Genomic DNA, 12585 nt, shown 5'->3' on the forward strand with positions numbered 1-12585 from the left:
CTGCCAGCGAGTCCAAAATTTCCTCGCGCCTATAATTGAAAATTATTTGCCGTTTCACTGAAGTATCGCCTTAATATAACTAGAGATGAAGATTCAATCTACTTTTGGGCATGTAATATTTAAAATATATATAATATTAAGCTTTGGTGACATTCGACATTCCTAGATCCGGCACCCTGCGGCACCCTGCATGCGCCCATGACGATTTATAATATTATTTTTTCAGGTAATATTAAGCAGTCGGAGTGAGATTAGAGTTAAAGGACATGGCAGACTGATGGACCCGCCCGCTAGAAATGCAATGTGGAGATTTGGTTTCCCGAATCCTGTCAATTACAACGATAATGAACTCTTCTGTGGTGGATATGCAGGTAATTGTGACCTAATATTAAAATTGGACCAGTGGTCTCAAACAATCAGTTCACAGATTAGGTAAGCAGTAACAAAATATTTCCTCTATGTCTGATAGGTCTGTGGATGCAACATTAAAGTTTTGAGCACATCTGTTGATAAAAACTGGTCAATTGTGATTCTTTTAAAATAATAAAAAATTGTTGCCACAGGAAAAAAATATTACAATATTATCTTTTAGTCCAATTGGAGTTACCTACTGCATCCTATTTACTGAGGATTTAGAATGAATGCATCATTTGTACTAGTGGCGCAGACTCCTCACTAGGCAATTATTTAAAGACTAATTATATCAGTAACAGTAATATAATCTAATAGTAGTCTCAATATATCTATATACATATTATGCGCTTCACCATATCGACTGTGTTTAGGAAAAGGGCGTAACCCTCGATTTTTCGAAAAATGGTTTTATTAGATATTAACAATGTATACAACTATATACACGTTCTGTAAAAAGGAAGTAAGCCGCAAATGCCGATTTATTATCTAAATTCAGGTTTTAATTGAGCTTTAATTAATTTTTAATTTAAGGAAAAAAGCATTTACCCTCAATTTTAATGATTTTTCTGTAATAACTTCTTTAATTATTAGTAGATAGAAAAGATATTACACCAAATCATCAATCATCATGCTTCCAATGTCTGTGCCTATTTTTTTTATTAATATTGAACCAAAATCATTCAAAAAACGTTTTTTACCTCTCCTGTAACATTTGTTCAGTGTGGGTTTCGCCCTTTTTCCTAAACACGGTCGATATATTTACCACCAATACTTGTGCGTACAAAAGCTGTAATAATCCGTACGTAAATGTATGTTTTTGTAAAGATTATCGTGACATCTACCGGAAAATTATCCCAACAGATCAGCAAACTGCACTAAAGCTGAAGGTTTCTCTTTATCAGCCTTCAAGCAAATAATTCAAAATTAGATCATTTCGAAAAAGGTTTATTTAAGGTCCTTGTATTTTCTTATTTTATGTTGACATTAGTGAGTTCATCAGTACATCTTATTCATCATTATTCATCATTATTCATCAGTACAACTTCGTAAGTCACGTAAGACGTCTTACTGACAAGTTCCTACATACACAGTATGACCCCATAGTAGCCTACCTACTTCCAAAAGTCACTCTTCATCACTGATATGTGTGTATGTATGCCATAACAGTACGTATTTTGTATTACTTGAAAAAATGAAAAAATGCATCTAGTTTTCAGTTATTTTTTATAATATAGTCAACTAGTAATATATCCGTGTCCGGAAACTTGTACGTATGCAGTTCGCATCACACTTCATTGTGAAATGTATATCGGAATATATATTAAAAACTGTCCAATCTCTTTGGGTTGTATAGTACTATATCGTCTCTGTTCTGGCAGAACACACTAACTGGAGAATACTAGTTTTGAGTAATTTGACTTTGAAGTTGTTAAAATGTTTGAAATGGTCTATCTTGTGAGTTTATTAAGTAATCGTAAAAAGGATGACTTTAAAATATAGACTGTTTATTTATTAAAAAGGTTTCCAGACGGTAAAGTTTAAAATAAGGAACATTTTGGTATAACTAACTCAATATGTCATTTTTTCGAATTAGTGTCTTCTGCCAGAACAGTGACGATATATAGGACATATTAAAATTCACGTCTAAATAAAACACGGTTCTTGTCAGTTTACACTTTACAGGAAGCCAGCAGCAAACACATTTTGAAAATAGCCGATATACTGGAATATTTGTTAGGTTATGTTAGATTAGATTAGATTAGGTTTTAATTCTTGAATTCATGAATTTTTCCAAAATCAGCCATGAAAATTGAATTAATGTTCATATTAAATCTAATAAAATTGGAGACCGTATAGTATACGGTCATCTCTTTCCGATCAGAAAGCTCACGGCGAACTATGCCAGGGTGAAATGTTTTACATACAATTTACATGTAACGTAATATATTATCATGTAATGTTAACTGTAATAATTAGGACACTGTAAAATGCTATTTTTCATTCTTTACAATAATGGTGACCAATGAATGAATCAATTGAAAGTTACCTAACACGTGCGTGTCTTGTTTTCAGTGCAATGGGAGCAGAACGGTGGCAAATGCGGAATCTGCGGAGATCCAGTCCATCTTCCCCCACCAAGGCCTCATGAAGCTGGGGGAGAGTTCGCCAAAGGAATCATTTCAAGACATTACACCGTTGGACAAGTAATATATATTTTTTAACAGAATTTTAGATACCTAATAGTTATTAGGAAATTTTGATATAGGTGGGTAGTAGGTTTTGCAGCGGTTAATTAATTTCCCAAGTTTATACGAATAAATAAAAAATTTATTGTACTACAATTTATTGTATTCTACAGAAATTAGCTGCAATTTAGCTAAGATTAAAACATTTATATATTTTGATTAGCTATTAAATGATAACATACCTTTACCTGAATATTCTGCCAGTGAGCCATTTCTGAGAAGGTCACACAGCACCTCAGATATTGTCGTCACTTGCCGTTACCTGTGAACCAGAGGTGATGTGGCAGTCGGACCCTATCCATCGGCTTCTACTGTATTGTGTAACGTTCTTAATACCCCCCTGTCAAGTTGTTAAATCGTTACTCAGTACTATTAGACATTTTATTCAATTTGCATTTGATCAAGGACCCAATGGATAGGGCGAATGGCTAACAACTTTTCGTCATAAAAAGTGCATTATTACAATTTCCATTCTGTGGAGGCCCATATATTCCGCTTAAGACCGAACATGGTATTTTACCTACTTTTTTAAAACTTATTAGACTCTGCAAAGGTTATAATGTACTGTTATTCATTTTTACAGGAGATTGACATCGAGGTGGAGTTGACAGCCAATCACTGGGGAAGATTCGAAATGTCGCTTTGCCCAAATAACAACCCAAACTTTGAAGCCACACAAGAATGTTTTGACAGGTATGCCATTTAGATATTTATATTATACAATTTACATACAAGCAGTGGCGGCTTGACGACTTTCTAGATGGTGGGGTTTAGCCATTAATTATTTAATTTTAGTATACATACCTACCTACTTTCTCATGGTACATTATGTACCAAGCTACTTATAATAATATGATTTTATGAATGTAGAAATGAGTAATTTTTCAGAATAAATAATTTCAGTTTTGAACGACATACAGCGAGTGTTTTTACTAACCTAGTGATTATTTGATTCGCTCCCCAGTATGCGTATACTAATTTAATGCATTCACATCCTTTGTAAAACGAGATTTGTATCGTGGCGACAGGATAGGACTGAGTGACCCCGGTCAGCGAAAAATAAACGCCATAGCTTTCTTAATTTGTACATAGGTCTCACCTTGACATAGGGCGTATTCATTTAAATTAATTGTTTTAATACTGCGTATCATCATTATGTTATTACATAATTTACAATCATTGCTTTATTTATTTGTATAATGATAATACATATCTCTATAAAATTGTGACAGGTTTAGATGGATAAAATAAATTAATTAGTTCATTTAATCATGAAATTAAGTAGGTATATTATGACAATGATAATATCAGACTTGTATTTTGATAACAATGTGGGGTGGGGATGGTCCCTACGAACCCTTGAGGTAGTGCTGCCCCTGTATACAAGTGAGTCCTAAAGTAGGCCGCACAATAAATACTTCAGTAACAAAGAGATTGGACTCCTCCCACAGAGGTAGCACACAAATGTCAATGTGTACTCGTTTTGAGAAAGAAAGTTCTATTTCTCTGAAATTAGGTACACTTTACTGCAAATGGGCCATACTCGGACATAAAAACGCCCCACTGAATATTTTATTTTATCAACACTTAAGCTTACAACCAATTTATGATAAACGTATTTTCATTATAAAAAGTTGCCGCAATAAAAACTTTATTAGGATTCAGGGTAAGAAAGAATAACGCAAATGGAAGTAAGTATTTTGTTTTTAATAACACAAGTAACACAATATTTTGAAAAATTAAACATAAATCAGTTAATAGCAAATGGTTAAATATTGGAATAAGAAATATGGTCTTGTTTTTACATATTGTTCTATATAAAATAACATAGCATTATTGTTTAGATAAAACGGTTAAATAAAAAACACAAATAATTACAGTTAATTACAAACAAAAAAAAAGTTTATTATATTACCTACCTATTTACAGATGTGTATTTTGAAAATATTTTATGAAATAAAAATATAACATGGGTTCGTTTTTGACATATTGTGTATAAAAGTACTTGTTTATATAAACCTATTAGACACAAAATACAGGTAGGTATGTTGAAAATTTGATTATATAGTTAATTACAATATTTTATCTATTTAACATAATATTATTATCATTGAAGCCCTGCATATATAATATGAATTCATACAAATAATCGATTATTTAAAACGAAAATGTTTTTATTTGAAATTTAAAATGTATGAAAGTCAGCGTTGAGAAAATAATATTTTGAAAACTATTGATTCCTAAGTATAATTAATCTATTAAAATATTGTCTAATATGGTTGATTGGTTGGTCTGCATTTTTTGCTAAATGATGATATCGTATTTCTAAATATTTTTTTGAAACTAAATTCATTAAATTTGTGACGTGGTTTGTTAATGGCGAAGTATCATACATGTGATTATCTAATTCACTAAAAATACAGTTGCTATTAAGAAAAAAATTTTAAAGTTTATTATTTAAATATTCTAAATTAAATTTTGGATGCATACGAATGCCTCCACTTTGACGCAGGGCAAAATATATTTAACTCTGAAAACTATTATAAATTTATCTAAATAATGAATGTCATTAACTAGTACTAATATTTTTTACTTTGAAAAACAAATCTCATATTTTGGGTTCAAAATAATATTACGAGTGCGGCCCTGGCACATGACATTGGAGAGTAAACATTTTGACGTTTGACATAATTGTTATTGTAACAGATGTTTTAGGAAAAACTATCAATGTATAATTAATAATATGCATATATTGTTCCGAAATGCTGTTACTCCTTTGTATTCTTCCATTAAAAACACTTTTTTAGCCGAATAACATCTAAAATCTTTGTAAAATACACTATGGTTTTTAATGAAATATAATAAGAGGATGTAGGTAGTCTGAAAAATTTTGGGAAACTCTGCTCTATACTATGACTTAATTAAATGTTCCAAATTGTATGATTAAAATTACTTGTGATACTGTTTCAGAAATCCTCTCATGTTATCTGGAACAAGAGAGCACCGATTCGTCATTCCATTGGACAGCTCCAAAACGGAAATATTCCGCTATAAAGTCCGCCTTCCGGCATATGTGACTTGTACACAGTGCGTTGTACAATGGACTTACTACACAGGTATTGTAATAAATTATTACTAGAATATTCAACATACATAATATTGGTGGTTTCCAAAAAAATTTCACCAATCGGTTCTTCAACGTTGCTTTCCAGATAAAAATATAAAACAAATGCATGCTGCTGATTTATTTTTCGAGATAATTAAAGGCAAAACATAAGAAAATAAATCTTAGTACTTAATAGTAATAGTAATAGTAAACTTAATCCCGCAACCTTTGAGATTGATTTTCACAGAATCACAATCAATAAGTATGTGTACAAAATTATGTTAATGAAGTGTATGTACCTGCACATGTCACAATCGCCAGATGCTCTCGGATAATAAGTAACCAATTTTTGTTGTCATACGCAATCGTAAGAACATCAGAAAAATAATACATTCATTCATTTAACCAGCAAGACGCTACTGACGTTCTGGTACGTGAACGGCGTCTAACCGCCAGTGCCACCGACGTGCAGGCAGGCACTTGTTTCTACGCCTAATTTTATGAATGTTATATTTTCTTAAATAAATAAAAAAAAAGTGTATTTCTTTCACATTATTATGTATATTACAATATTATTTACTTCATTAAACCCTTGTATTTCCAAGATTGAACGAACACGATATTATCATTAAATGTCTTAAATTGTATAAATTGGACTAGACATTTTTGACTGATTTTATCAATGCTATTTGTATAAATAAAAAAAAATATATAAACTTTAAAAAAAATGCTAATCCCGGGATCATCAAATTGTAATCCCGAAATCCCGGGATATAAATTCAGGCTCGGGATTGGATTCCCTAATTGCAACGTCCTCGTTTAGAAGCATGCCTCTATCAGTTCCCTGCCATAACTATTTTTTGTGATACAATACTTGATTTCGATTCCCCAGCAATATTTTTAGTTTGGATTAATTGGTACCCATAGAAATATTAATATTTGCCAGGTTGAGGCATTGAAAGATAAAATATAGTTTATAGTTGCCATCTTGTATAAACTATTAATGATTTTTAACATTCATTTGCAGGAAACATGTGGGGTATATGCCCCAACGGAACCGAAGCAGTGGGCTGTGGAAAGGCTGAGACCTTCAGAAACTGTGCAGATATTAGCATTGTCACCAGCACCGGCGGCTTGCCTCCAACTGCCGTAGGAAATAATCCATTCCTCTTGTATTACCGAGATTACAGAGCTCCAGCCGATAATAATGTCTTCCCATTGGTTGTTAGGTAAACATAATTACATTTTAGCATTACAAGACTATTTTCAATTATTACTTCAATACTGGAGAAATGAGGAGTATATTCCGCAAAGCACATAGGCTGGCAGATTTTCATATTTAACGGTAGTAGAGAGGGGTGAATTCACCCTCTTAGCCATTGATATCTTTAGGAAACTCTCTCCGAATACAGTGGTGAAAATCGATGGCCAAATGGACTTATATTTATTTAACATACGTCATTTGAAATCATTTCAGATATACCTACTAGAAAAAATCATTTTTGAAAATATACAACACCAGACAGGACTTGAACCTCTAACCACTGGATTCGCACCAATGTGCTTTTCCAACTACAGGAATCCTAGCTGATTACGACGAGAGTAGTCTTTACATGAAATGCTTATCAAATTGCGTTAATAATTATTAACAAGTGCAAGTACGCTATAACTAAACTTCGGAGTGATCCGAATGGCATTTAATTATTGATACCTTGAATTAAAACACAAAAACCGATAACCAAAAATTAACGCAGTTTGATATGCATTTCATGTAAAGACTACTAGTTAATTTTGTCGTAATTAGATAGGATGCCCGTAGGTTAATTGGTAAAGCATATTCACAGGTTCAAATCCCGTCGGGACGTGTCATAGGTAGGTATACTATACCTGAGGTGTTTTCAAATTATATAAATATAAAAAATGTTATATTCTCAAATCTTGTGAATTATTCATTGAATAAAAGATACCATTTATCATAATATATCTAAGTGAAACATATCTTCTCAAACTATCTAATATAATAACTCAATTTAGATAAAAACTCAACATACAATAAATATCTGAACACGAATCAATCGATATTTAGAAATGTAATGCGCATATCCATATTATTAAGAAAAGTAATTTGGTTGTACTACATGGCAATAATTTGCCCCCCAATTGGTGACACTAATTACGGGTATTTTGGAGTAAGAAAGCGAGTTGATTTTGTAGCGTGTGATCGGGGAGACTAATATGTTGTGATGATTTTTTTGCTTGCAGAGACCAAGTTTGTGTACCGACACCTCTTTACCGCCTGATCAGGGGAATGGGAGATTGGTGTCAAAACAATTGCATGCGGTATCCACCAAATTGTCCGGAGTCTGTTTGTCATTGCCCGTGAGTTATCTTGTATTTCATAATTAAATTTTATTAACAATTAAAATAATAATGAAAATAATAATTTAATTAATACTTAATCTTTGTCGAATCATATAACTTTGGCCTAGGCGGTCGTCCATATATGATGTCACACCATGAGAGGGTCTGATTATAATAATTTGTAACGAGAGGGATAGGGGGGGGGGGGGTTGTAGAAAATGTGATCTCACAAAATTTAAACTCTTTTTACGAAAATAAAATATTCCATGAGATGAGGTTGTATGACAGCGAGTCGCAGTCAAAGCCTCGGTTGAATTATACAAAATAGAAAATAAAACGTATCTATCTACTGAAATTGTTAATTTTTAACGAATTTGTTTAGAATTTTGTTTTGTTTAGAATTTGAGTTAAAAATGTGAAATAATTCGAAGAAATAAGTAAAAGATTTTGAGAATGAGAGGAGAGTTGGGGGCTCAAAAATAGTTAAAATTGTGTGATGACATTAAATTTATGGATGATCACTAACTACTGTCTGTCATTGGTGACCAAAGTTAAGCGGCTTAGCCAAAGTCATCCATAACCAATAGGTAGCAACTAATACCTGACTAAAATATAAAATGAAAGCAATTCTATTGAAATATAAAGAACAATGCTTTATTTTTCAGCACATCGTCTGTAATTTCAGACGATAATGAAGAAATGTGATGCAAAACTTCTTGCTTAATCAAATAACTCTGAAAGGCTTCTACTTATTTCGTCTAAAAAACATCTATTATACCTACTAAAATACTACCTATGCTTTTTAATATATTTATTAATTCTAACCTTATAATAATCATCATAATATAACATTATATTATTTATTTTATCTCTAATAAAATACTATTTATTACAACCAAAACTCTTCTTTATTTAGCTGTAAGATGTTTCATAAAATGATACACTAACATTTATAACGATGTGTTAATCAACTAATATTATAGGTAGGTAAATAAATGCTTGGCTAATATTTAAGGAATTAAATTATTTTTAACTATCAACATTATACCCATTCAAAATTAAATATCTAATTTGATAATACCTTGGACAGTGATTTGCGATTTGAATTAGGATGGCAGTCAGCTGTAATAGGCATGCTGTCCCGCTTTGACATTTACAGTTTATTTTTTTCTGATCATTGTGTAACTCATAACCATGACCCCCATATCCTGAAGCGGGCCTCCAGGCCAGGATGTTTGGAGTATCCCCAGAGGAGTGTTCCTTAAATGGTATCCCCAATGGAACCCCAGGGTTCCGCAAAGTAAAATAAAGGGCATCCTCTAAGCCCAGGCCCCCAGGCTAGAGCCCTGTCTGCCCCCCCCCCCCCATGGGGGCCATGCTCATAACTAAGCCACGGATCTTAATTTAACATACAAAAGAAATATTATGATCTCCTGATAGTTTATAGTTCAATGATCACATAGTACCTATGTATATTGTATGTTTTAAAAGATCATTCTCAATAATGTAGTACCTATTTAAAGAATCAATGAGCTGATCATCATTGAGACACCAACAATAAATGTTTATGTATCTTACTTCAGGATTGCACGCAAATGAAATAACAACCAAAAGTTTTTGACATTAACGCAATCTTGGAGCATATTTTATATGAGGATTTTTTCCATAGGCAAACCTGCGATGCTATCGGAGAATTGGAAGGCCGAGAAGGAGCTGACATCTATTGCCAAGATGCTTGCATTAACTACCCGCCCCGTTGTCCTGCCAACAAATGTCGTTGCTATTAATGATTGCGCCATTTAAATGATAATATTATATTTATATGACAATATCTCAAATAACGTATTGTGTAAGTGAGAGGTGAAGTAGTTAGTACCCATATTAAAGTTATGTTACAGTCCTTTATAGAGAGAACATATATTTAGTTACAACATGGTTTATACATAACCAGTTTTTAAATTCTCCTAAAGACTTACTCGAGCAGGTAAGCTGGGCTTTCATGGTATTCATTAAGATCACACCTATAGACCCATATTATGAATGCGTAAAAATTGATTGTAGACCATGCCAGTGCTTCATTTGGATGATTTGATGGAACGTGAAAGCGCAGCTAAGAAGTATCTAAATATACTCCCATCCATATTGTTATATTCTAATATCTTTCACAGTAAAAGCATTAGTTAGAATAAGGCTAATGGAATATAGATTATGTTAGTTACATAAGTTGGCCACCAGCCGATGTTGGAATTTAAATAACTATCTCCTGATGAACCGCACATAGAGCCCTCACTCAATAGCCAACTTATAGTATTAGATACAAACGCAATAAGAGAATACAAGCAATAACTTACTTCATCGCTCACCTATCCATCTGCAGAGGACCACTTTTTACATCAGACTAAAATATTTGCGTAGTTTTACACATTATATAAATAAATTTTAAACTAAGTCTTAAATATTATAGTAAAATTATCATAGTAGCCTAGTATACTGGTTTTACCTGCATACATAATATTAATAACTGTTATGTACCTACTTTGCAACGACTGTATCAACGCTCATTCAGTCATAATGGTAGTTTGTGAAACCAATAATAGAGCTGTGAATACTACAATATTGAAAAATTGGAGCATTATAAAATGATAAAATAATCAGCAAATCTGAAAAACTTTGGGTTAGGCCACTGAACTACCCATGGCCTTAAATTCAATATGCCCTGTCTACAGTGACGATAACATGATTTTATAGAAGCGCCATACAGAATAAGCATTGGTATAGTGTTCAAAGTACAGTTGTGTGATTAAAATAATAAATCAATATTTTATAAAACTATCTTAATAGTGATATATATTTATTTTCAAAATCACCAACGGCATAGCTAATAAAAATAGTTAGGTATTATAAATTAGTGTTTTACTACAAAATTCCGAACAAACATAATTATTTACAAAACAGCAAATGGTCAAAATTGTTATTGTTGCAAAGATTACCCTAAAGCCTAAATTATAAAGAAAATAATGTATAAGTTAGCTAACTCTTATTATGAAAGTAATTTGAAATGATTTAGCCCTTAAATTATAAAGCCATAAAATATAGCCAATGTGTCTGTCATATTATTGTAATGATAGATTTCGATTTATTTCAAAGTGGTAACACAGTAATTAAATGTATAAAAAAAATGTTCCTTTAATAAAAATGATCTACTTACAATACATTTTATTTTTTATTTATTTTATTGTCTCTAATAAATTACAATGACTAGGTACTTACTATTAACATAAAAAGATTAGTACAGCATGGTATAGAATTATGCGTGTTGGGCATAACACGTAAGGATCACAAAAGAAACTAATGGACAGGTAAGCAAACAGGAGTAGGTACGCGATGTATTACCGAAAAGTTGTCAAATTGATAATGAATTGTATATTTTACTCAGCAAATGGGCAATTAATGCAATCATTCAATGGCACTTAACGACCACACAACTGCTGACATCCGTCGCTGTATTTTAAATACCTACCGATATACTTGTATTTTAAATACTCGAAAAAAACTGTTTTAAAAAATAATCGTAAATATATATCGACCCCCTTGATATAAAATTAAGAGAAAAAAAATCTCACTTAATTTCAGAAAAAAATGTACCTAAAAACGGACAACTACTACTGTAATTTTATTAAATGAACCGCGTAAACTTAATATGTCCGTATTTACATCGGACACCAGTGTCTTTATATACTCCGTGCAGGTGGCCTAAACAAAGTACGTTAGAAACGCATGTGTATTATTTTGACTGTTTTCGTTTGTTATATCAAAGAATATGTATTTTTAAATGAGCAGTCACATAACAAAAAAAAGTCGAAAAAAGAAAATCTGAAAACCATCGTAAAAATCCCCGAAACAAGCATGGCCTTCATAAACTACAAAAGATGTTGTTTATTGAAATGAAAGCTGGTAGGTATCTACGGACTTCACAAACCTTGGATTTTTCAATCATAATATGCGCAGATACTTTTTCATTATAACTTAGACACAACTAGTGTCATAAACGTAATCCGTCCCCGGCGGCATCCTGTCCGATCGGATTTTATTGCTTAGGGTCGAAATGTTTTTAAACGATCAACACATTAACAGTATTTTAGCTCGGTATATCCGATAAGTTGCTCGTTAAAACAGTGAATAAATGTATGGAGAAAATCATAAACCCAAATGTCAACGAATGTTTCCTCATTACATCCGAGATCTCGCTATGTCCGAGATTGTAATAACCGAGTTCGACTGTAGTGTGATTATTGTTTTATTCGCTGAATGATACCAGTCTCAAGATTTTTTAAATAAAAAATGTTAGTTAATAGGAAGATAATAATATTCTTCTAAATAGTTAAAATTATGAGGATTTCAATAGTAATAAGTAAAGTTGCTAATAATTGATATGAATTCTTTCCCACGTAAAGTGAG

General features: G+C 32.1%; 1 protein-coding gene across 1 annotated transcript in view; it reads left to right on the top strand.

Moving 5' to 3' along the window:
* Positions 1–11335, top strand: part of LOC147064984 (uncharacterized) — a 59196-nt gene extending 47861 nt beyond the window's left edge. The window contains exons 3-9 of the mRNA XM_085958393.1: positions 227–371; positions 2488–2618; positions 3244–3353; positions 5631–5776; positions 6794–6995; positions 8029–8145; positions 9797–11335. Of these exons, the coding sequence (XP_085814519.1) occupies positions 227–371; positions 2488–2618; positions 3244–3353; positions 5631–5776; positions 6794–6995; positions 8029–8145; positions 9797–9914 (969 nt within the window). The 3' untranslated portion in view covers positions 9915–11335. The remainder of the gene's footprint in view (positions 1–226; positions 372–2487; positions 2619–3243; positions 3354–5630; positions 5777–6793; positions 6996–8028; positions 8146–9796) is intronic.
* The last annotated feature ends 1250 nt before the right edge of the window (positions 11336–12585 follow it).

Source organism: Rhyacophila brunnea, unplaced genomic scaffold, assembly GCF_057557595.1.
Source record: "Rhyacophila brunnea isolate RB1 unplaced genomic scaffold, BYU_Rbru_1.0 scaffold_7, whole genome shotgun sequence".
NCBI classification, from domain to species: Eukaryota; Metazoa; Arthropoda; class Insecta; order Trichoptera; family Rhyacophilidae; genus Rhyacophila; species Rhyacophila brunnea.